Source organism: Camelus bactrianus, chromosome 1 (genome assembly GCF_048773025.1).
Source record: "Camelus bactrianus isolate YW-2024 breed Bactrian camel chromosome 1, ASM4877302v1, whole genome shotgun sequence".
NCBI classification, from domain to species: Eukaryota; Metazoa; Chordata; class Mammalia; order Artiodactyla; family Camelidae; genus Camelus; species Camelus bactrianus.
In genome coordinates this window covers 106,450,255-106,475,662 of record NC_133539.1, presented here as the reverse complement: position 1 = coordinate 106,475,662, position 25,408 = coordinate 106,450,255, and the positions used below count along the sequence as shown (strand labels likewise).

Sequence of the window (25,408 nt, the reverse complement as noted above, 5' to 3'; positions counted from 1 at the left end):
ATAAGTGAGAAATTTCACGTATGAAAATAGGGGCAAACATTAAAATATACGAATAAATCTGGTCATAGATAAAAAGAATTCTGTGCCATGATCAGGAGGATTTATTCCAGTGTAAAGAATATTAAAAGCAGCACCTCCTGATGTCTGAGCTTGGGCAGAACCCCCCAGGCAAGAGCAAAGTCGTCAGGTGTCATCCCCACTCATTTCCTGAGGGTGTCACCTGACCTCCGCCAGCCCATGAGAATCCTCCAGACCATGAGGTTTCCCTGAAGGGCTGAGGAGCAGGAGTGAGGAGATGTTTGGAAAGTGAGTGTTGTCATGAACGTACCCCCACCTGGCCTTGCACCTCGAGTCAACGGCGGGGCTCCTGAAACCTGCGGGACCCGTAAAGACTCACTATCAGGGGCTAGCTGGAGCTGCCCTGGTCTGACAGCAGGTTATCCTAAGAGACGCCTGCACTTCAGGCCTTCAGCAATGGCATGTGCGTCCTTCCTGTGAGCCAGAGGTGGACCCCATGCAGAGGGTGGAGTTGAACAAAGAGTCCCCCAACTGGGGGCTGACGGGGGAAGTCGACACTGCCAACTCGAGGAGGCATTGCCTGGGTCACAGTCTCCACAGGAGAGAGCCTCAGTGTCGGGGGAGCAAGCCCCCCTCAGTCACTGGAAGCGCAACACATCCCAAGGGCACCAGTGCTGGGTGATGATGCACCAAACTAGTATCACCTTCCTGCTCCTTGTCCCTGCTCTTCTCCAGAGGCCCCTGTGTTGGGTAAGTTTATGTGTCAACTTGACTGGACCATGGGGTGCCCAGGTAGCTGGTTACACATGATTCTGTGTGTCTGTGTGTGTGTGTAAGGGGACTTCTGGATGAGACCAGCACTTGAGTCAGTGGACTGAGTAAAGACAATGGCCCTCCCAGTGTGGATGAGGCCTCATCACTCCACTGAGGACCTAAATAGAACGTAAAGATGGAGGAAGGGAGATTCACTCTCAACTGCTTGAACTGAGATCATCAGGCTTCTCCTGCCCTCCGACTAGGAATTATCCCGTCGGCTCCCCTGGTTCTCAGGCCTTTGGACCCAAGACTGACTCACACCACCAGCTCTCCTGGGTCTCCAGCTTGCAGACCCAGGTGGGGGGCTTCTCTGCTTCCAGAATCCTGTGAGTCAATTCCTTATAAAATTTATTCCAATATAGATATAGATATACATATAGATATCCTATTGGATCTATCTCTCTGAAGAACCCGGACTAATCCAGCTCCCAAAACAGCACTTGGGAAAGAAGTGGAACCTCTACCCCCGTCACAGATTTCCCAGTCAGAGGCAGAGCTCAAGGAGAGGAGACATTTAAATTAGAGAAACGGTTGGAGTTTCAAATATTGGATTGACTAGCGCTTTTTTTAATTACTAAAATGAAACTGTTCTTAGACTGAAAACAATTGGAAAAGCTGCAAGCTGTCCAGGATTTCCTCCAGAGTGAGGATGAGCAGACCCAGAGAGTGGGCCTTAAAGGACAGTGGAAAAAGTTTGCTTTCTGCTTGTACCTTACTGAGCAGATGTTTGTGCAATCAACTGTTCCACCAGGAATGCGAGTGTGCCTCAGTAGTAGGGAAAGTTAAAAGCCATGTGATCATATCTGTAGATGCCTAGAGGACATTTGCTAAAATTCCAGGCACATTCCCAATAGAAAACCCTGGATAAAATAGAAATAGAAAGAAACCACCTAAAACTTTAAAGACTGTATACTGTAAACTAGCCACTAATGTCTATTTTTATTTTAAAAATTTAGAAATGTACAAAGAAAAATACAAATCATTCATACTCCCATAACCCAGAACTAGTAATAGAACATATTTGCTTACTGTTTTTTCTAAGAATAATTATTCTGCTGCATAATCATGTTTGTTAAATTCAAACAATGCAGAAAAGTAAAACCATTAAGCTTTTTGTAACCGTCAGCCATAAACAATCATCAGTAATATTAGTAAACATCATCCATCCCACGTATCTTTCAAGACATACTTACTGATAGAAGTTTAGAGATACATACATGGGTATTAAATTTAACTTTCCTTAAATTTGCATCTATATTTATGAGGACTAGGGGACTTTTCTTGTAGTATCTTATCTGATTTTAGTATTGTGGTAGTACCGGCTTTGTAAATGAATTGGGAAAGGTTCCATACTTCTCACTTTCAAAAGGAGTTTGTATAGGATTGGTTTTTATTTGTAAAATGTTACATAGAATCCATCAGTGAAGCCTTCTGGGCCTGAAGTTTCCTTTGTGGGAAGTTTTGAACTAAGGATTCAATGTTTGAAGTTAACATAGGGCTATCCAAATTTCCTGTTTCTTTTTGTACCAGTTTTGGTAGTTTTTGTCTTTGCGGGAAGTTGTCCGTTTCATCTAGATTGTCCAGTTTGGGGGCGTAAGGTTGTTCATACGATTCTGTCCCCTTACTATCCTTTCACTGTCTCTAGAGATTACACTGATGCCCCCTCTTTCATTCCTAATATTAATATTTTATGTCTTCTTTCTTTTTTTCCTTTGTCAGTTTAGCTAAAACTTAACAATTGTATTGACATTTTAAAAGAACCAGGTTTTGGTTTCATTGATTTTTCACTATTGTTGGTCTGTGTTCCATTTCATTAATTATTAGACTTGTCTTTATAATTTCCTTCCTTCTACTTACTTTAGGTTCTAATGTGCACTTCTTTTTTCCAATTTCTTGAGGTAGAGACACAGATCATTGGCTTTGGATTTTTCTTCTTTCTGATATAAGCATTTAAAGCTATGAATTTTCCTCTTAATTAGCTGCATCTCACAAAATTTGATGTGTTGTATTTTCTTTACTATTAACTTAAAATATTATCCAATTTCCCTTGTGATGTTTTTGACTCGTGCATTATACAGAAGTGTTTTTTAATTTCCAAATATTTCAGGCTTTTCTAGTAATTTTATTGTTACTAAGCTCTGATTTGATTCCACTGTGGCCAGAGAACATACTCTGTATAATTTCAATCCTTCTAATTTTATTGCCTAGCATATGGTGTACCAGGTACACTCAAAGTAAATAATCAGCTATTTTGTGGTGCAGTGTTCTGCAGGTTATCAGTTAAGTCAAAGTGTAATAGTGTTGTTCAGATCTCCTGTGTCTTCACTGATTTTATGTCTAGTTCTAGCAATTGCTGAGGGAGGAGGATTAAAATTTTCAATTATGATTGAAGCATTGTCAGTTCTCCCTTTGCTTAATTTTTTTAATGGTAGAAAAGGAAGAAAATGGAATAAAAAACCAGATGGAACAAATCGAAAACAAAGGGTAGTACAGAAAACTTAAACCCAAACATCTCAGTTACCACCTAAACACAAAAGGACTGAACACTGCAATTAAGGACAGAGATTCCTGATTAGTTTTTTCAATGACCCAATTTTATGTATATAATATCAGTTTATGTATATAAGAGGCACACTTTAAATAGAAGAACACAACAAGGTCATACTGTATAGAACAGTGGAAAAATAAATAAATATAAGAACACAGATAAGTTGGAAGTAAAAAGATGGAAAGAGATACATTACACAAACAACAAGAAACAGCACAAGAAAGCTGGAGGGGTTAGATTCATATTTAAGACAAGGAGAACTATCAGAGATAAACAGACGTTTTATAATAGTAAAGTGGTGAATTCATTGAGACAATTATAAATGCATATGTGCCTTATATCAGAGCTTCAAAATCCATAATTTGCTGCATTAACAGAATGAGGGGAGGACTGTATGATTATCTCCACAGATTCAGAAAAGCATTTACTCAAATTCACCATCAAACTCAGCAAACTAATATATAAGGGCAAGTTTCTTAATCTGATGAAGGACATTTTTAAAGAGTTATGGTTAAATCATGCATAATGTTAAACTGTTGAACGCTTTCCCTCTAACATTAGGAAGAAAACAAAGATTTTGCTTTCATTCTATTCAACCTCGTACTGAAGGTCCTAGCCATTCCAAAAAGGTAATGAAACAAAGATCAAAAAGTAAGAAGTAAAAATGTGCTTAATGGCAGATAATGTGATTGTATTTTTGGAACATTTAAAAGAGTCTACAGGCAAACTAATAAGTTAATTTAGTGAATACAATTTAGTGAAGTCAATATACAAAAATCAATTGCATTTCTATATGCTAACCACAAAGTACTAGAAAATAAAATTTAAAAATCAACACTCTTTACCATAGCATCAAAAATACTTAAAACCTAGGAAAGCTCTTTAAAAAATTGTTCACGTTCTCTATTCTGAACGCTACCTTGTCCCAAACAAACAAAACCAACCTACAAACTACAAAAACTCTTAATAAATGAAGGAATATAACATATTCATATATTCATGGGTTGGAAAACTCAATAATGTCAAGATGCAGAATTCTGAAATGGCCTCCATGGTCTCTGCTCTCTGGTGTTAAGCCTTGTATAATCCGGTCTGCCCCCACCCCTCCACCTTCTCAACGCGCCTCTACTCCCCAACTCCTCCACCCCAGCCCTGGAGTAAGTGAGACCAGTGACTTGCTCCCAGCCAACAGAATATGGCGAAGGTGATAGGCTATCACTCTTGTGTGTGTGTTATGATAAATACAGGCAGTCCATACTGTGCACAGCAGTGTGGGACAAGCTGAAACTGTTCGTAGTGAACTTAATAATAATAATCAATGGGAAAATTTTGATTTTTCCCTGGCCTTAAAAAATGTTTGACAAAACATTAAAATCTCCCATACTGTCAATTATAAATATGTCAGGAAATGAGAAAAATAGTAAAATGAATATTTATTTAGTACATTGTAATTTAAAATATTAGAAACATTGGTAGTATCTACTATAACTGAAAATTCACATATCCCATTACCAAGCCATTCCACACAAGACCAAGAGAGTATATGTCCATCTAACAATATGTGCAAGAATTTTCATAGCAGTTTTATTTATCATAACAAAAAACTAAAAAAAAACCCAAAAAACCCCACTAAATTTCTGTCTTCAGGAATGGACCAATAAATTGTATATATCCATACAATGCAATATTACATGGCATTTTAAAAAATATGCATGCAACAACACAGATTGATATTAAAACATTAAGTTGAGCCAAAAAGCCACACACAAAGTGCACATACTATTGGACTACTGTTGGACTTCATTTATATGAAAGTCAAGAACAGGCACATGTAATCAATGGTAATAGAAGGCAGAAGAGTGGTGACCTCTGGACATGGGTATTCACTGGGAAGAAGCATGAGGAAACTTTCTGCAATGATAAAGAGGTTCCATGTCTGGATCTGCTGTTCACACTGACGTATAATTGTTAAAAATTTGTTAAACTGTACCTTTAAGATTTATGCATCTTACTACCTGTAAATCATGTTTAATAAAAATATATAAAATTGAAAGAGAATGCTTGTAAAGCTTTCAATACAGTGCTTTGCACAAAATATGACCTGAATAAATGCTAGCAATTTGTTATTTTAAAACCTTATAGGATGCAGTCGCAGCTGTGCTTCGAGGGAAATCCATAACTCTAAATGCATATATTATAAGAGAAAAGAGATTGAAATTAATTGTCTTAATGTGTATCTCAAGAAGCTAGCTAAAAGGAAGAAAACCAAGCAAAGTACCCAAAGAAAGTAGAAGAATGGAAATAAGACAGAAACAGAATCATTGAAATAAGAAGCAGACATACAATAAAGAAAAAATTGAAGCCCAAAGTTGGTTATTGGAAAAGATTAATAAAGTTGATAAACCCCTAACAAGACTGATTAAGGAGACAAAAAGAGAAAATAAAAAGTACTTATGACAAGAATTTAAAAGGAATATTATTACAGATCCTACAGACATTTAAAAAAAATAAGATTATAAACACTTCTATGCTAATACATTTTAAAATTTATGTTAAATTGAAGAATTCCTTGAAAACTACCTCACACTTAATTTTGAAAACAGAACTGATTGAGAAAAGAAAGAACATTTTAAGGTTCTATAATTATTAAGGCAATTTAATATGAACTGTCGAATCACTGGGTTGAAGCTGAGGGGCTGGAGGTAGGACTGCTGCCAGTGTGGAGATGTGAGCTGGACAGTCTGCTAGTTTTCCAGAAGGACGGTGAGGACAGAAGGGATTGTCCTTGTCTCACTCAGTTCCTGTTCCTGCAAAGCCAGATTTGCTCCTTGGCTAGCACTGGCATGCATTACTTAGTGGTGATTGTAGTGGCCGTGACAGACCCCCAAGTGGAGTCGAGCTGCAGTGTCAGTATGGACGACCTGGGAGGCCAGGGGCCTTCCACAGCAGGCACTTCTGCTACTCCTTCCTGCATCTGCCAGTCCTGGGAGGATCTGTGGGACATGATCCTGTGTCCTGGGTGTCACCCAGGCAGGAACATGAGGAGCGATCTCCAGTAGGGTAACAGGACTGGAGCTGACAAAAGATCTCAGATCAAAGAAACACAAACTGCTTGTGAAACAGAATGACTGGTTTCTGAGGACATCGTGCAAAGATGCTGGATAGAGATCCTCTGCCGATAACTAGGATCGCTATCTGAGATCAGAGGAGAGAGTGCCTGCATCTAGCCACAGGAAGAAGCTCAAAATTATTTTAGGCCCCTAAAGAGTAGAGGGGAATAGGTTAGAAAAAAATTAGTATATATTTATTTATATATTTATATAGTTTTAGTCAACCAAGCTAGAAAAACAAAATTAGAACATAAGCTTCGCAAGGCAGGAGTTCTGTCTGTTTTATTCACTGCTGTATCTCCTATGTTCTGTATAATGCCAGGCACGTAGAAGACCCTCAGTGAATGCTTAGTGAATGAAAGAACAGAAAAGCCAAAGACAAAAGTGGAATTAAACACCAGATTAGGGGAGCAGAACCTCTTTTTGGAAGATGAAAGGAACCCATTTTTCACAGATCATAAGATAAAGGAAAGAAAAACAAAAACAAAAACAAACAAACAAACAAAAACAAAGCGTAAATATAGGACAGAAATAGACTCACAGACAGAGAATACAGACTTGTGGTTACCAGGGGGGTGGAGGGTGGGAAGGGATAGACTGGGATTTCAAAATTGTAGAATAGACTACACTGTATAGCACAGGGAAATATACACAAAATGTTATGATAACTCACAGAGAAAAAAAATGTGACAATGAGTGTGTATATGTCCATGAATAACTGAAAAATTGTGCTGAACACTGGAATTTGACACAACATTGTAAAATGATTATAAATCAATAAAAAATGTTAAAAAAAAAAGATAAAGGAAAGAATATTAGGCAAAAATCAAATGAAAATAATATCAAAACTTTCAGATCATGTTTCCACACTAAAAAAAAAATCTACTGATGGATTATAAGTGGTCAGAATGTGAATTACTGACAGATATTAAACAATTTTCTATCACAACAGGTATAAACACCTAATATATCACAACAACCTACTCTTCCCAATTAAGGAATGATAGTTTCAGCCTAAAAGTAAATTATCAGCACAGTTAAGGCAGATCTAATTGTAATTCTAAAATAACACACCTTGTCTATTGTCTCTGAATATTTAAGTGTGTATATATATAAAACAAAAATTTTCTCATAATGAAAAAGATTTACTTATTCTGCAAGTGACAATATTCATCAGGGATCTATTTCAGCCCGGAGCTGTTAGTGGGAGACAAGTGTGAGTGGAAAAGGGGGTGGGGGGGTCTTAGATGCTCTCTTCCTGGAGATGGGCAGGGCCGTCTACACAGCAGGCTGGATACCGGTGAGTTCAAACAAGAGATCAAGAAAGCCTCACTGCCATGGTCACGATGCCATCTTTCTTTTGCTAAAAGCAAGTCTGATTCTTACTTTTCCTGCCATTTTTCATTTCATAATTGGAGCAGCAGATCTCATGTCTACTTATACTCTTGCAGAAAAAAAATCTGAGAACTTTGTTCTCTGCTGGCCTCATTTAAAATTCACTTACCATCTGCAGAGTAACATACTCTGAGTGAGGAGCTACCTGGAAAACTATTTTGGGCTCTGACTTTTTTTCTGATTTTTTTTTTTTTTCCTGGCAGGTTCACTGCAGCTCAGCCCCACTTGGGGTCTGTCACGGCCGCTACAATCACCACTAAGAAATGCATGCCAGTGCTGGCCAAGGTGCAATACTAGTGGTTATTTCTTCCCCCATATACTTCTACTACTTTAATGAGCAAATGGATGCTATTCTGATCTCTTTTTTTAAATAACCAACTATAAAATAATCTCAATATTTAATGCATACTCATAGAGGTTTTGTGGGAGTGATACTGGAGAGCTTTTGAGTTTATATTATCCCCATTGAAGGATGAGGGAGGAAAGAAGGAAAAAGAAGAACCAAAACTAAAACTAACTCTGCTGTGTGTTTTTGTACAGAGAAGGGAGGAACGGATAGCGTCGATCACATGCAGACTGCATGATTTTAAACTTCTTCATACATCTCCGTATTATTTGTTAAAGCAAACATGACTTACTTTTGTAATTTCCTGAACTTGAATAAAGTAAATTTAATAAACAAATGAGAAACATTCTGGCATCTCCTCAAAAAATTAGACCTGGAATTATCACATGATTCTGTAATTCCACTTCTGGGTGTATATCTCCAAAGAATTGAAATCAAGGACTCAAGCAGGTACTTGTACACTCGTGTTCATAGCAGCATTATCCACAATGAGCAAGAGGTGGAAACAACCCAAGTGTCTATCAACAGAGGAATGGATAAACAAGATGCGGTGTATACATACAATGGAATGTTATTTAGCCTTAAAAACCAAGGAACTTCTGCATACTACAACATGAATGAATCTTGAAGACATTGTGCTAAGGGAAATCAACTGGTCATAAAAGGAGAAATACTCCACTTATATGAGGTATGAACAGTAGTCAAGTTCATAGAGACAAAAAATAAAATGGTGGTTGCCAGAACTGTGGGGAGGGGAAGTGGGGGGGGGGTTATTGTTTAATAGGTACAGGGTTTCAGTTTGGGATGATGAAAAAGTTATGGAGATGGTGTGACGTCTGCACAACAATGTGAATGTACTTAATACCACTGAACTGTGCACTTAAAATGGCTTAGACTGTAAATATCACGTTATGTGTATTTTATCACAATAAAAAAATTTTAAATTATACAGATAATATGCAAATACATTCTTGCTGTAATAAGTCAAACAATACAGACAAACTGAAGTCTTCCTTGACAACTTTCCTATCCGGATACACAGCTCTAACACACCGCGGCTTACTTAGCCCTCATCACCACCCCATGATTTAAGTATGACCACGATCTCCATCTTACAGATGAGGAAACTGACCTGCAGAGACATGAAGGACCTTCCACGGAATCAGAAAGAGTCTAGATTTAAACTCAGGCACACGAAGTACAAAGAATGTGCTTTTAACCGGAGCTGTCACCTCCCCCTTCATGTCAAACTCTGGCTGAGCACCGAGGACATAAAATCCAATGTGTATAGTCACTGTCCTCACGGAATTTTCAGTCTCACGGAGAGAGTAGACACAAATTACTCCGGCCACACATGGAGATGCAAAACTAAAACTAATGCTGTCTACTTAGCAGAGGCTCTTTATCTTTCTGTTCCAAAAAAGAGATGCTTTTATGAGATACTAAGTTTCTTCTCAAGATGAAGTTATGTGTAGACTTTTTGTCTTTTTTTAAATTTAGGTCTCAACTCAAATGTCACTTCCTTCACGTGGCTTTTCTCCCTTTGTATATCTCTCCTGTGTCTCTGTCTCCAAATCTTTCTCTTTATAAGGACAACAGTCACTGGATTTAGGGTCCACCCTATGCCAGTATGGTCTCATCTTAGCTTGATTACATCTATCTACCAAGACACTGTTTCCAAATAAGATCCCATTCACAGGTACCAGGGGTTAGGACTTCAGTACATTTTGGGGGTAGGGGTTGGACTCAATTCAACTCACAACAGTAACCAGTAAATATATTGAACAAATGAGCTAGCATTCTCTGAAAAACTGGTATAATATGATGAAATGGGTTATCACATGGGTTCAGGCAAAGGCTCTGGAAGGCATTTTCCCCAGGTTGTGCTAGGATCCAACAGTACATACAATCTCTTTTGCTTGCTGTCCAGAGTGTCCAGATCAAGGAATAAAATAGCTCCAATGTTCTAGGCACAGAGCTGACCTCAGGTGGGGTATCAAGTTTTAGATGCCAGATTCTCAATGTTCTTATATAATTCAAGTTATGAGAGTAATTTAATAACATAAATGAAGTTTAGAAAAGAGAGAAAAGAAAATCAACCATAATCCCACTTCCCTAATGCCCTGTGGGGGAAATTTAGGAGGGGAACATTCCAGGTAGAGGGGACAGACAGCAAGTACACAAGCCTTGAGGCATAAATGAGCTTGGTGTGTTTAAGGAGCAGAGAAGGCAGTGCAGCTGGGCGAGTGATGCTCTGCCAGATGTTCCAGGTCTCATTCTAGACGTCTTTGTGGGAAGGTATCCAGTTCCCAAACCAACAATCTTCCTTTCTCTGCTAATCCTCCCCCAAACACACTAACCCAGGAGGGGGCTGTGGTGTGCCAGGTGTGTGTGAAGAGGGTCAGGGGTGATAGATACAATTGGATCCTCTCTCCAAGGCATTTGGCATTGGGTGGATAAGGGTCAGGAGTCTCTCTGTGAAGTTCTGTGACCCCGGAGGCTGTGTGGAAGGTGCTGTGTTCTCCACTCCAGCCAGAGGCAAAGGAAGCAGGTCCGCAAGAAGCGCAGCATCCCTGGGACGCGGAGTTTCTTGGAAAGGGATGCGGAGCTGAGTCCTGCGAGTTAACTTCCTGGTCCATCCATCATGAGAATCAGCTGCATTCCTGCCTCAGGTTCCAGGACTTCCTGCATCCCTTGTCATACATTCTCATTCCCTTAGTGTAAGCTGACCTGGGTTAACCACTAGACAGTGTTTTGAGGAAAGGAGTTCTGAGGTCAAATAATAGAGGAAACAGAGGGTTAAATAAAATAGAACAGCTTTTTATCTGCAAGACTTCTCAGAGCCTTTAATAGGATTCTGTACATTCAAAAAGGAACTCTCCAAAAAGGAACTTAAGTGAGACACATTTCCCACATTGAAATGTAGTCTAAGAGGATGTTAAGCTCGGAGGTTTCAGCTTCCGTTTCGGCCAAGTCGTGGAAGATCAAGAACAACAGAGGAGGGTCCAGCTGCTATTTGGACCACCAGAAACACATGTGGTGTTGGAAAAAACTCATCAAGGCCAGTAATTTTATCCAGGAGAGAGGAAGGATAAAGCCAGAGAGAAAGACATACCCTGAAGGACAGAGGAAAAGAGAACACAAGTTACTTTGTGCTTGCTGTCCATTGGGTCTGGCCTTTCAGTGAAACTGTTGAAAGAGTGTAGAATCATTCCAACACATTTGTCAACTCCAGAATCACATTACAGTAATTTACGTGCCCACTCAGGTGAGCCACTTAAAATGTATGCCATCCACAAGATGATTTACCGTCTCAACTTGGAGAGTCAGACCTCCACCTGCTCTGATCATTCAGAATGGATTAGGTAGAAACCACGGGCTTCACAACTGACCCCCAAGCACCCCAGGGTTGGCTCATCATTTCTCTTGTCATCCACCCAATCACCTGCTGCACTGGGCGCCCCGAGATGAGCAGGACTGGCCTGGCCGGGGAAACTGTCGGTCTGATGATACTGGGAATGAAGATCCAAACTGACACCCGACACAGAGGGCGGGGAGTGCGGGGCAGCTGGTGTTGCGGAGCACACAGGTGGCGCGGGAGGCTAGGTCTAAGCTTTATACGTGCAAGAGGAGGGGGCAGGGATACAGGGCTCTGGGGTCCACCTAGAGGGCTCAGACACACGGTCAGGCCCACCCTGGGGCTGGGCGGCCCTCGAATGCCCAGCTAAGAGTCTACTACACTAGCCTGCTTATTGTAGACTGGGTGTAGGAAACAGGTTTTAGGTGACATTTATCCATGACAAGCCATTTGCCCACATGCCTTGGTGAGTCGTAAACTGCCTAGAGCAGCGCCGGGTCCACCCGGGTTCTACTCGGGTGTTGCAACTGCAACCTCTGGGGACGCCTGCGCCGGACGTTCAGGTCTTAATGTGCCCTCGGCGCCAGGTTTCTTTATAGAGCCGGGCTGGGTCCAGCTGGGCAGCCTGGCCCCGCCCCCTTCCGCCTGGGCCCGCCCCCGAGGGCGGAGACATCCGGAGCCGCAGCCCGGGATTGGGGAGGAGCGCGGCGGCGGCTCGGCGCACTCCCAGACGCCGCGCTCGGATGAGTCGCGCAGAACCCTGAGCGCCCCGCGCCGAAACTGCTCGGGCGAGTCCGGCAGGGCCCGTGCGGCGCGGCGGCCCGGTCCTTGCGCTTGGAGTACGGATGTGCCCAGGCGTCGCGGCGCGAGGACCTCAGCTCAGGTGAAGCTCTCGCGGCGCGCGGACCTCAGCTCAGGTGAAGTAGACAGAGACGACGAGATGCCAGCGCCGGAGCCCTGCGCCCCCGGTGCCCCCGGCGCCCGGGGAACCCAGGGCCCGCCGGGCAGGGAGCCGAGGCTGCCCAGCCAGCTGCTGCCTGAGCTCTACACCTTCGTGGCGCGCGTCCTGTTCTACCTGGCGCCGGTCTACCTAGCCGGCTACCTCGGGCTCAGCGTCACCTGGCTGCTGCTCGGCGCCCTTCTGTGGATGTGGTGGCGCAGGAACCGCCGCGGGAAGCTTGGGCGCCTGGCGGCCGCCTTTGAATTCCTAGACAACGAACGCCAGTTCATCAGCCGCGAGCTGCGGGGCCAGCACCTGCCCGCCTGGGTGAGCCGGGCCGAGCGGGACGAGGGTCGGAGGTGGGGCGGATACCCTTAGAGGTTCGGAGGGAACCTGCGGTCAGCCGGGGAGCTGGGGCGCGCGGACCCGAGGGAGGAGAGGAGCCTGGGGACCCGCACACCTGGACCCCCGCGGCGCACAGCTCACAGACCCTGAGGGCGGTGGCCTTGCCGCCCCCTCGCCGCCGCGCCCCTCAGCCTGATCCTCTCCTCTGGTCCGGCTGTGCTGGGAGTGGGATCCTGGGTTTCACTGAGGGCCTAGGACCTGGGAATAAAGTCACGGGCGGGCCACACCCAGGAGAAAAGCAAGGGCGTCTGGGACTCTGCAAAGTTACTCGTGAGGGAAGCAGAAGACATTTCTTCCGCCTTGTTGAATCTATTGATTCAAAGAAAAAACGCAGGGCACAACACTGACCAATACAGCAGTGAAAGAAACTGCAGACTAGTTGCCTTCAGCGGAGGCCCCAATAGACGAAGGGGGCCGGGCTAGAGATGGGAGTGCGGGGATGGGGCTGTGAGGGGGCAGGAGAGAGGCCCCGCTGTCACAGGCTTCTCACTCTCCCTCGCCTGTTAGAGATATTCAGACACGCCCAGACACACACACACACACACACACACACACTCTCACACTCTCACACTCTCACACTCTCACACTCTACAGCTACAAAACAGTCTCCTGGTGTGGAATGGTCTGGACTGTGGTTTCTCAAATGCGTCTGGTCCTAAGAATTACCCGGCCCACTTAACAAAAACAAATTCTAGGCCCCACCTCACAACCCCCAGGTGGGACTAAGGGACCTCTGTGAGTCTTACATTCAGGTAAGTTTGGGAAACACTGGGAAGAGGGACATTCTCTCCAAGACTTGGACTGTGGCAGACCTCCTTCTCTGGATGATGAACTGGCATTGGTTGTCTCTGGTTTCTTCCAGATACTTTCAGGCACACAGGGGGAGATGTCCGGAGGCCACCAGACCCCTCATTTCCTCTGGCTTGAGGCCTGTAGTCTAAAATCCAGCCAGGCTATAGGTTCCTCACACCTGCCCATGACAGTAGCATTTGAAGTGGGTTGAGAAGGTATTAGACAGACCTGTTTATATTTATTTTATGTTAAAAAAGAAATCAAGCCTTATTGCATTAGTTTTCTAGGGTTGCCATAAAGTACATGGACTGGGTGGCTTAACCAACAGAAATTTATCAAGATCAAGGTATTGGCAGACTAAGTTTCTTCTGAGGCCTCTTCCTGGCTTGTATTTGGCTCTCTTCCCCGGTGTCTTCACATGATCTTCCCTCTGTACATATCTGTGTCTAAATTTCCTCTTCTTATAAGGTCACCAGTCCTATTAGACTGGGGCCCGCCCTAATGTTCTCATTTTAACTTAATCACCTTTATAAAGACCCTGTTTCCAAATTGTCACATTCCAGTGTACTAGGGTTTAGGACTTCAGTATATGAATTTTGGGAGACACAAGTCAGCCCATAACAGTTACTAGTGTATGGATTGACAATAAAACTTTGCAAATAGGTTTATGTATATTGAGGCTGAAGGGGCCAAAGACTTTTACTGCTAAGAGTATGTGATAAAAAAGCACAGTGACCACTTTCCTAGGGGCAGTCATGGAGACAGTGTTTGGGGCCTGTCTCCCCCAGACCTTGGTCATCCTGATGGTTCTTTGGAGGCTTTCGATCTTAAAAAGTGTGGACCCAGAGAGCAGACCTGGACCTGTCCACACTCTTTGCTCATTGTTGAGGGAGCCCAGGCTGCCTGTCAAACCTCTGTTGTGATCTCCATGGCAGTCCATGGTATGGTGAGGCGTCAGCAAGTGACCACCCTCCCCTTCTGCCCCTTCCTGTGTTAGGGAGGCCTCTAGACACTTAGCTGTATGCGAAGGCAACGTTTCTGAAATTGGGCTAAGAATCAGATTCTGTAGGGGCCTTGACACCCTCAATCCCCTGCCACCATAGAAACTGTTCTGGCTTCTCTTGGGGGAGGGGACCCCAGGACCATATGGTCCCAGCCAACAGGAAGCTCAGCCTGATGGGTGAGACAGAACACAAGACAGTACCTCCTGGTTTTCAGCCCATAAGCCATACCCCAGGCCTGACGCTGCTGGGTGCAGGGACACACAGAGGAAGGTGATGGTGTCTTGCCTACTGAGAAGGCAGTCTGGGACAGGAGGCAGATGCATACCAGGTATTCGCCATTGAGGTCTCAGGGAAGCTGGAGACAGGAGTCTGAGCAGGGTCCAGTCTGAGGTAAAAGACCTGGAATGAAGGACACCCTACCTGATTTCCATATCAGATTGTACCCAGACCACAGCCTCCCCTGTCCTTGGCAGGGTTCTGGAAAGGGCCTGCCCTTAGCCTGTGTTCTCCAGACTCTCCTGGCTGGCTTGGCTGGCCAATATGCTAGGCCAGGGCCTGGGTAACCTTTTAGATTGAGTCCGGGGTGATGCAGAGGGCATTCCAAGCAGAAGGAAGGAGGCTTGCGAGCACAGCATGGAGACGTGGTATGGTCAGTATCTGAAGGAGTACAGTGTGGTTTGGCCTGGCGGAGGGACAGGGGCCAAACTGAGGCAGGTTTAATGGAGGTTGGGGCTGATTCTGAAGGCTGAAAGTAGCCTGTGGAAGGCTTTGGAAAGGCCCTGTAAAGAGCAGCATGGAGGAGGGAGTAAAGCTAGAGAAAAGAGGCCAGGTGCAAAATTGACTTGAGCCAAGATGATTGCGGTGGGGACCAAGAGGAGCAGGTGGGAGCTATGCGGAGTGGGAGTCTGGGTGCCTGGCAGCCTGCAGAGTAGGGTGAGGGAGGGATCAGGGTCTTCCAGGGTGCTTTCTCACTTGGGGAGCTGGGTGCCCAGAATGAGAAGCAGGTGTGGGGAGGTTGATTGTGGGGACACCTGTGAAGAGCACGCAAATAAATGTAAATGTGGGCTTTCTGACCCACCTTGTGATGGTTTCCAAGCCTGGGGATGATGTGGAAAATCTGGAACCTGCTTGGTTGAGTATCCTACTCCCATTCTCTCCTTTTCTCTTGAGGACACGTACTGTTTATGAAGACAGAGAGAGATGTGGCTCCTGTATGGAGGGGACAGAGTGACCCTGGCCCACAATTTTTGGGCACAGGTGCCTTTATCTTACGACCTTTTGTCATGCCTTCTTCCCTGTTTTGAAAACTGGCTTTCTTGCATGGAAGGGGGTTGATGGATTATGACCTCCTTTGGTATCAAGATATATTTTTTACAAATTAACAGGTGGCAAACCAGTAGTTGGGGGTTGAAGAAAAGGTCTTGAGGGCCTCGCAGCATGCAAGTCGTCCCCCAGCGCCCAGTGGGTGGGGGTGGATCCGAACCACACCCCCCACCATCGCTTATCCATCTGTGTGCACGCAACTTGCTCTAATTTGCATCAAGTCCCTGTGAGGGAACAGAAGCCAAGGCCAGGCTGAGCGGGAGCAGAGAGGCCATCGGTCCCCACTGCCAGGCCATGGTGGTCAGTTCTCAAAGGAGCCATTCTTTCCTGCCCCTTAGAATCGTTCTCAGCACATTGCTCCAAGCTGCTGCCTCCAGGTGATTGAAATCGCTTCCCCTCTCTGGGTCTCATTGTCCCCACCTGTGAAAACCTGTAAAAGGAGGTTGTTTCTGGTCTAACTTCAGACAGACCTGCTCCTCCTCTGGTTCCCTTCCACCTAAGAGACAGCTCAAGGAATGGATTCTTCTGCTTTAAAGGGGTTACAAGTGAAGAAACTGGGGAGTCCCTTGTGTTATGGACATGGCCTGGCCACATGGAGAGAAGGCAAGGGCCCCTGCTGCTCAGCCCCTGAACAGGGGAGCGGCTGCTGCCTGCCATTCACATGAGAATGTTCCTTGAACTCGGTTTTTAGATATATTTTTTCAAGGAATTAAGAGCCTCTTCTGTCAGCCCACCTTGCCGGGGCTGGGGGCTGTGGACAGCACAGTGACAAAACTGGACTCCTCAATCCTACGAGCTGGTGACACCCCAGCCCCACCGCGCACCTAGGGGCCTTCCTCGAAGGCTCAGTTTCTACATGCAGTTGTGGTGAGTTGAGTGAAAAGCTGCTTTGTTCAGAGCAGGCATGTGTGGGTGCTCGGGGTTGGGGGTGCTGTCACTGAATCCTCCTCAATGTCTCAGGCCTCCTAACTGTCCCTCCTTCTAATATGAAACTTTACCAAGTGGCCCAGCAGCAGACGTGGCTCTGGAGCTGGATAGCTGCAGGGGGCAGAGCACGGCTGGCCCCCGTTCTTTGTGGGGTTCTGGTCATGGACTTCCAGCTCTGGTCCTCCAGAAACACTTCCCATCTGGTCTTCAGAGCCGGTCTTCATGATCTAGGCTGCTCAAGACCCTTCCTGGCGTAACCTTTGCTGCTTCATGGCCCCATACCCTCCAAGGCCCAGGCCCCTGGCTAAAGCTCTGCAGGCTGCCTCCTGGATCCGAGGGCGACCGGCCCTTCGCTGCTCCGTGGTTTGCTGGTTGTCCAGCGAGTTGGATGATTGGTTTGTTTATCGGATATTTGGTGTGCCCCTGCCACGAGTGGGCTGGTGTGAGGAGGGAAGTTTGGTGAGAGCCTCACCTGCCTCCGGGCCAGGTGAGTTGTGTTTGGGGGATGATGGGCAGGGAAACTTTGCGTTTGGTCTGCCTGTGCTTAGGTCTGGCCATGCTCACTCTCCTGCCAGCTGAGAGCCATCAGTTGGCAGCTTTGCTAGAGACAGTTAACCCCTGTGTATCTGCTGGGGTGGGGAGTGGGCCAGTGTGGTGTGGTGGCAGGTATGGACTGGGAATTTGAGGGTCATTCACTGGGGGACCTCTGTCTGCTCTTATTCTCTGACTCCCCCAACAATGATAAGGTCCTAGGAGACGCTCTAGAGCCTTTTCAGCTGTAGAGGTGTGCCATCATCAGTCAGCCCCAACTTGGCTTTTCTCTGGTGCCACATGCCCTCAGAACTCTGTTCCCCAATCTTTCTTGCCTCCCCATCTCCTAACTGGGTGCGCCCTGGGGGAGCCGGCTGAGTGAGCACCAGGGAAAGGTAAACCATTTGCCCAAAGCAACGAGCGGTCCAAGGCTCATAGCAGCATCCCTGGGGTGCTGGTCCCTGGGATAGTTCCTTCCAATCCTCCATGCCAGCCATTCAGCCAACAACCAGGGCTGAGTGTTTTGCTTTCCTGGCACTGAGAGTTCGACATTCCTTCTGTGGGTGGAGCGGCAATCTTCCAGGGCCTGGGTTCTCATGGTTTGACTGTCCTGCACTGATACTTTTGTTAATTAGGGGAGTAAATGCAGTGCCAGCTCTGAGCTAGGCTGGGCACATGCAAATTAGATCCCAAAGCTCAATTCTTGGAGCCGATGCTGTGGAACCTGATTTTAAACATCAGGACTGGTTGGGGGCCACCTAGAGCTGGAGGACTTCTTCCCTGCAAGGCCCCTGCAGCTCCGTGAGGTCATTCATACGGCTTGGAGTCAGGCCTGTCCTCAGGAAGAAAGAGGCATGGCAGGTTTTAGTCATGCCCCTTGGGTCTCTGCCCCATGTCTTAATGATGCTTCATGGACTTCTCATGTCCTGGGCCAGGATTGGGCAATAAGAGGGACATGGTGTGGACCCGGCACTGGGACCTTTGGCATCGTGTGTTCATTCCTTTACTCAGTTGGCAAACATTTATTGAGGGCTGGCAGTGTGTCAGGCACAGTGTTGCAGACTGGCCCGTGACACGAGTGGCACAAGGAACCCCTGGGATGGGGATTCAGACCCGTGAGGTCACCCTTTTCTGATATAGCGGGATCAGTCCTGCAAGGTGGAGTGCAAGGCCTGGGAAAGCACAGGGGAGGGGATCCAACCCAGGCAGGAAGTGGCCCAGGTAGCCTCCTGGGATGGAGAAAGAGGCTTTTTGGTGTTGCTGGCTGTGGGAAGGGGTGGGCACTCTGGGCCCGAAGTTTTCCTCACGTTTGCTCACTAGAGCTCACCCTGGGGTGAGCAGATTCTGGACGGTATTTAATGATACTCAGACTCATACGGGACTGCTAGGTGCTTAATTTACAGGAGGCTGAATCTTTCTGGGATAGGGGTGTCCCCAGCAACCTTTTCTCCAAGCTGAGGACCTGCATCAGTGGGAGGTCACATAGTGGGGTAAGGATCAGGACCAAGGGTGGGACAGCTCCGTCCTTCTCTGCTGTGGCCCCCTCTCCAGTGGACAGAAAGGTGTGAACTTTCTCCAGCTTCCATTGGCCTCCTGGCCCAGTGCCTTGACAGCAGGCAGAGATGGCCCCTCTGTGGGAATGTCCCCAGAGACTTTAGGGGAGCCACTGGGAGGTGTGAGCTGCTCCCTGATAACACATGAAGGCCACGACCCAGCTACATAGTGGAGCAAGGACGGGGGCCTCACCATCCCTTTCTCCAGCCCTCTCTGCCCGCCCCTCTAGAGTTACTTCTCCTGACCCTCCCTGGTGGTCTAGTGGTTAGGATTCGGCGCTCTCAGAGTTACTTCTCCTGACAGAGTCCCGGGGATTTTTAAATCTCAGGAAACCTAGAGCTCATAGCCCCAGAGTGTTCCCATGTGCTGGAGGAAAGTGCTTTCCTTCATTCTCCTCCTCTACTGCAAATAGTGAAGACGGAAAGAGAGTTAAGATGTTTTCTGCCCCCATGGGAGCTATTAAAGAGACAGAGCCCCATTCTCTTTACATACCCTGTCATTTCAAGCCAAGGGGATGAGACTTGAGTCCTTCGGGCCACCCTGGGAGTCAGAGCTCAGCTCCTGCCCACCCCGTCCCTGTAGGGGTGTGGCTTCTGCCTGAGGAGCCCCCTCTTAGTGTGCCCAGGGTCACTGGTCCTCGAGTGAGAAGCCAGGGAATTCCTCCAGGACGTGGGATGTTTCAAGACCCCAGATTCACCCACTCCATTCTTTTGCCCATGCTGTGTTTGCATTTTAAAGTAACTGGTTACAAAGTGGTTTAAAAGAAAATCTTTTTTTTTTCTGGTTATAAAAACAATTATCTTATAAACATTCTTCAAAAACATTTTAAGGATCATGATATCCTTAGTGTGAAGAGACCATAAGTTGCTTAACCATTTCTCTAACGTCAGCTAGTAGGGTGGTATCTGAGTTTGCCCTGTCCCTGCGGCTGGCCGAGTTGGGTGGCATTTCCTATATCTGTCTGGAATTTCTCCTTCTGATCTGCCAGTCTGGCATCCTTGGCTCCTCTTTCTAGTCCAAGCTCAGGCCCCCAACCTGGGACCCTTGTTTCAGGCCTCACAGGACCGGAGCAAGTCTCTAATACTCCACTTCCCAGGCTGATTTGCACCTGCCTATTTTCATGTCTGACTTTTCCTCTAGATCGAATGTTCTTTTAAGGTGAGATATGTTTCCTATTCCTCTCTGTACACTCAGCTCCTCACTCAGTGCCCAGTCCATAGTGGCTCTCAATAAAAATCTGTGGCACGCATGCCTCAGTGAACGTCTGCCATGTACATCTTAGTCCGTGTGTCTCAAGTTCCTTACATAGATTCCGACACATTAAACTGATTTGTCAAAACTTTATGACCTTAAAGATCCTCATCCCCACTGCACTGTGGCCATGAGGATAATGATGATGATGACGACGACTAACCTTCTACTAGTGTGATGAGTTTTTTTCCCTCCAGGCATCACCAAACCCAGCTGGACCATTAAACTCTCCGGCAACTTAGCATTTACACTCAGGTCTCCTTGAAACTTTGACTCCGTGGACAGCTCAGGGAGTCCCTCTCCGCTCAGAGCCCTTATTCCTCAGCAAAGGGTGACAGGCTCCTGGCACCAGGGTTCTTGTCACCAGTGACTGCCTTTGGGGTTTCATCTGCTCCATTGTCCTGCTGGGTCCAGCTGACTCGGGCCAGTTCACAGGCTGGGTGTGTTGTTAAGGAGCCTGTGGGTTCTAGAACAGCGCTAGACAGAATTTCAAGACAGCAAAGCAGTTATTTCCCTTAAAGCGCTTTTCGCAGGATGATTTTAAGCAGAAGAGTGGCAGATTTAAAAGCAGTTTTCATGGTGAAACGTTTACCTGCCAAAAGCAGAGGAAAAAAGGGGGCAAAAGTCCATGCTTCGTCAGGAGAAAAGTGAGTGAGATGAGGGACCGTTTTCCACCGCGGAGGCCCCCGCAGAGCAGGGCCTGTCCCAGGAGGACAGGAGCCCAGGTGGCCTCCTGGTGCAGTACATCCGCCTCCCAGCAGGACGCCTAGGAGTGGGCCTCCTCTCTCCTTGGCGGAGGGGAGGGGTTGGCAGCATCAGTTGAGTCAGCAGGAGTGTGTGTATAAGAATGCTCCCCGGAGCAGAGCTGTGAGGCTTATTTTTCTCTCCAGCAGAGAGGGTGTGTACCTGGGTCTGAGTGTGTACATGTGGTTCTGTGGCTGTGTCTGTGTAATTCTGTCTATGTGTCCACCTATCGCTGTCTGTCTCTGTGTCTCTCTCTCTGTGAGTCTGTATATGGCTCCTCCCTCAGTAGGAGCTACGGTCACAGGGACACCTGTGAGGGGGCGCGAGCAGGGTGCACCTGGTGTCAGACACGCTCTGTAAGTGAAGTCCTCCAGTCCTTCTCCCTCCTGAGAGGATCTGGTGGCCAGGAGCTCCTGTCCAGGCCTCTCACCCCAACCCAGCCCATCTGAGGGTCCCAATGGGATGCAGCCATCACTCTGGCCCCATTTCCCCACTGCTATGGAATTATTTCTCCTACAGAGTTTAAGAAATGAAGCACGTGACCACCTGAAGATGCAGCATCAGTGCGGGCCATTCGGGTGGACTCTGCTTGCCTGCAGTTCTGACTTAGACTTGGTTTGATTCATAGTCTTTCTCTTCTAAGCTGTCGTCACCGCCACTCCCTTGGCAATGTCTAAGAATGCTCTCATGAGATTAACAGCCCACTTTGCCTGGAAGGCTCTGGCCCGAGTACACTAACAGCAGCAGGACCCTGTTAGCTTAGGGAGGCCTTGGGTAGGGGCTGAGGCCCCATCTGTGGAAACTTCCCTCCAGGCTCCTGCAGGCAGAATAGCAGGCATCCGAGATCCTGGTGGCTGGATCATGGTCCTGGGCAACTTTCGAATTTTCCAAACCTGCTTTGGGGAGATACTCATACCTGTAATATGTCATCAGGACAGTGTTCGTGTTTCTATGGAAACAGACCTTCAAAGGCTCTGAGTTTGTCTCTGTTTAGAATTAGATTTATGTCCCTTCTCTTTCTCAATTGTCGATCTGGGCAGCACAGGAATGAGCTGCTCCACTTCTGTCAACCAGGGGAAACCTGAGACTGCAGGAAGGGAGTCAGGACCAGACCTTGCCCCTCCCCAATGCACTTCTGCACTGAAAGCAGCGATGGGGTGGGAGTGGCTCACCTGTTAGAAGTAAGGGCAGTGCCCACGCCAGGCAGAATATAATATAATATAATGTACGTAATATATAATATTAAGTAGGCAGTGATAGTGTAGGTGTTTTCACCCATTAGCTCTTGCCTCCCCTTGCTCATTATTGTGCAAAATATTCCCTTTGTAGAAGAATTGAGGTTGATAGGCTGGTAAGAATCTGATGACAAAGTGGTGTTCTCCCACGGGTGACGTCCGGAGACACAGGCTGTGACTCTGAAGCCCTGGTTAGGAACCCCAGGGCCAGAGCTCGTCCTCCAGCCTGGCGGGGCCCTGGGAGCTCATGTTTCACCCTTCTCCACCGTGATCAGAACAACCTGCAGAGCTTGTTAAAGATGCAGGTTTCCTGGCCCTACCTCCATCCTCCTGAATCAAATCTCAGAGGGCCCTGACCAAGAATCCACATTTTCACCAGCTCTCTGGGTGGTGTTTTTATACAGAAAAGTTTGAAGTGTTCAGACTCAGAATCTAGCCCTTTGCATTGCCAGCTGGTGTGGGTGTGACTCCTCCGAACTGGTCCCAGGGACTCCCGGATACTCCCAGCCTCATTGGAATTAGAACAAAATAGACTTTAGGACTCGGTCTGAGAGTGAGCCACGTGTTGTCTTTTTCTGCCTTCGCTTTGTTTCCCTAGCGAGGGAAAGATGCTCAGAGGCTCTGGTTGGGCCCCTTTGCCCCGCCTCAGTGTTGAGCGGTCCCATTGGGCAGAGTTTCCCACCAGGCCTTGCAGGCATTGGGCCCAGGCTATCTGTGTGGCTTTATCTTGGGCGCAGATCTCTCAGCCAATCAGCGGAGGCCAGGGAAATAACACTCGACTGTGGTCCTTTCCCTTGGGGTCTCAACCACTTTTGCCATGTTATCGCCTCCTTGTTTTCTGTTCTGCCTTCTTCGTGGTCTCCCAAAGTGCTGAGTTGCAGCACCAGGCAAGCCAGTAGAGAATTTGCTGGGCTTTGGGTGAGACAGAACTGGACACACAGCCCACATGATCTTGTCCTTGGCAGTTACCTGAGGTCAGCGGTGTCAGTGTCTGCACCTCTGAGGGCCATACAACTTGCATCAGCAGTCACAATCTCTGCAGCATTTACTCTGAGCCAGGAAGAGTACTGAGGACTTTACATGCATTGTTTCCTTTAGTTTTCTCAGGAACTCTGTGAAGTTGGTAGTACTGTACCCATCTCGTGGTTGGAAAAACTGAGGTTAACAAAGGTGGAATTTTAAATGCACAAGGAATAGGGTAGAAAAACACTAAGAAGTGGACTTCAAATGCTGGCGTTTTAGGTGGAGGAGGGGGAGGGGATGTGGGTGAGAAAAAGATCTGAAGGCTGAGCTCAGGTGATAAGATCTGAGTTCTGGTCACCTGGTTGGTCTTGGGAAGTACTAGTCTCTGAGCCTCTCTGCAGATGTAAAATGGGGATAATTGCATCTTTACTGTTCACTTTATACAGCATGAGGAGGATCAGATGAAAGTGTCTATGGAATGCCCTTTGTGAGCTAGAAAGCCTGACTTACCGATGACGGCTTTGGTCCCATGAAGGCAGTCCTCTGCTAAATTAGACTTTCTGTAAGAGAGGAAAACAGTGGTATGTAATGTTTTCTTAGGAAAAGTGAGGGTAATGGAGTGGAAAAGTACAGACAGACCTGGATCTGGGGTACAGCTTGAGCACTCTACAGCTGATGACTCTAAGTCACCTCCTAGCCTTAGTTTCCATATCTGTGAAGTGGGCTAGTAAGGGATTAAGGTGAGTATTCAATGAAACAACAAACTCAAAAAGGCTGAAAATAGGATGGAAACTGATACAACTAGGCAACCTTGAAACAGAAGAAAGCTGTAGTAGCAATTTTCCTATTAGGCAAAATAGAATGTAACTCAGATATATCTTAAAGACAAAAATGTTATATGCTCATAAAAGGAGCCATAATTAAGAAGGTATAATAATCATGGCCATATACGTACTGCATAACATGAACTTGAAACAAACCAACAACTGACAGAACTGCATGGAGAAACGGGTAAATCAGCCTTTAGGCTTGCAATTTTTCATATGTTCCTCTCTGAAAATGGAAAATCACGTAGACAAAGAATAAGCAAGGATAAAGACTATTAAAAGGAAATGATTAATAACCCGATCACACATGGAACAGTCATAGAAATTAATCATGTACCAGGCCACAAAGGAATTATCAGCATATTCCTAATGAATTGCCATCCTACAGATTGTTCAGACGATAAAGAAATGAAATTAGAAAGCAATGATAAATTGCTATAGCTATCTCATCTGTCTAGATATTTTAAAATATTACTAAAATCATTGTTTAGGAGGAAGTCATAATGGAAATTATAAAAACTGAGAGCTAAATAATGGTGAAAAAGCCGTATCAAAAATTGTAAGGGAATTTATAACTTTGAATTCATCATAAAGCAAAAATATTGAAAATAAATGATTCAACTCTAAAATTCATAGTGTTTGCCTCTAAGAACATAAAAGAACAGATTTAGATCAAAGAAAGAAGGAAGGAATGATAAATACAAGGATGAAAATGAATGATTTAAAAATTTAAAATAAGTTTAGGGGAAAGAATTATTAACAACTGAAGCTAGTTCTCTGAAAAGATTAATACAATAGGCAAAACTTTGTCAAGCTTGGTCATGAAAAAAATAGAAAAAGATAAAATATAGAATGAAAAAGAGAAATAACTACAGATATAACAGATTAAAATAATAAAATACTGTAAACAACTATATATCAAAACATTTGAAAACCTAGGTGAACTAGGTACATTTCTACAAAAATATAAATGCCAAGATTGCCACAATAAGAGTTAAGTAGACCATGAATATGTCATTAACTCCTAAGAGAGAAATGGTAATTTACTGTCCCCAAAAGTCTCAGGCTTAGATGGTTTTATAGGTAAGATACACAATTTCATTGATCAAATAATTACTGTATTTCCAAGTTGCTTCAGGAAATAGGTGAATAAAGAAAGCTGTCCCACTCATTTTGCAATTTATTGTAAAATCTTTATAGCAAAACGAGATATGAGTTGTACGAGAACAAAAATTGAAGGTGTCACTTTGAATCATTAGTGTATAAAACCTAAATGAAATATCAGCCTAGCTAAAGGGGTTTATCCCAGGAACTAGAAATG

General features: G+C 45.7%; 1 protein-coding gene across 2 annotated transcripts in view; it reads left to right on the top strand.

The window, feature by feature from the left end:
* The first annotated feature begins 12,306 nt into the window (after positions 1-12,306).
* Positions 12,307-25,408, top strand: part of ESYT3 (extended synaptotagmin 3) — a 47,953-nt gene continuing 34,851 nt past the window's right edge. For both annotated transcript variants that reach the window (XM_010952291.3, XM_074370643.1), the window contains exon 1: positions 12,307-12,858. In XM_010952291.3, the coding sequence (XP_010950593.2) occupies positions 12,532-12,858 (327 nt within the window). In that variant the 5' untranslated portion in view covers positions 12,307-12,531. The remainder of the gene's footprint in view (positions 12,859-25,408) is intronic.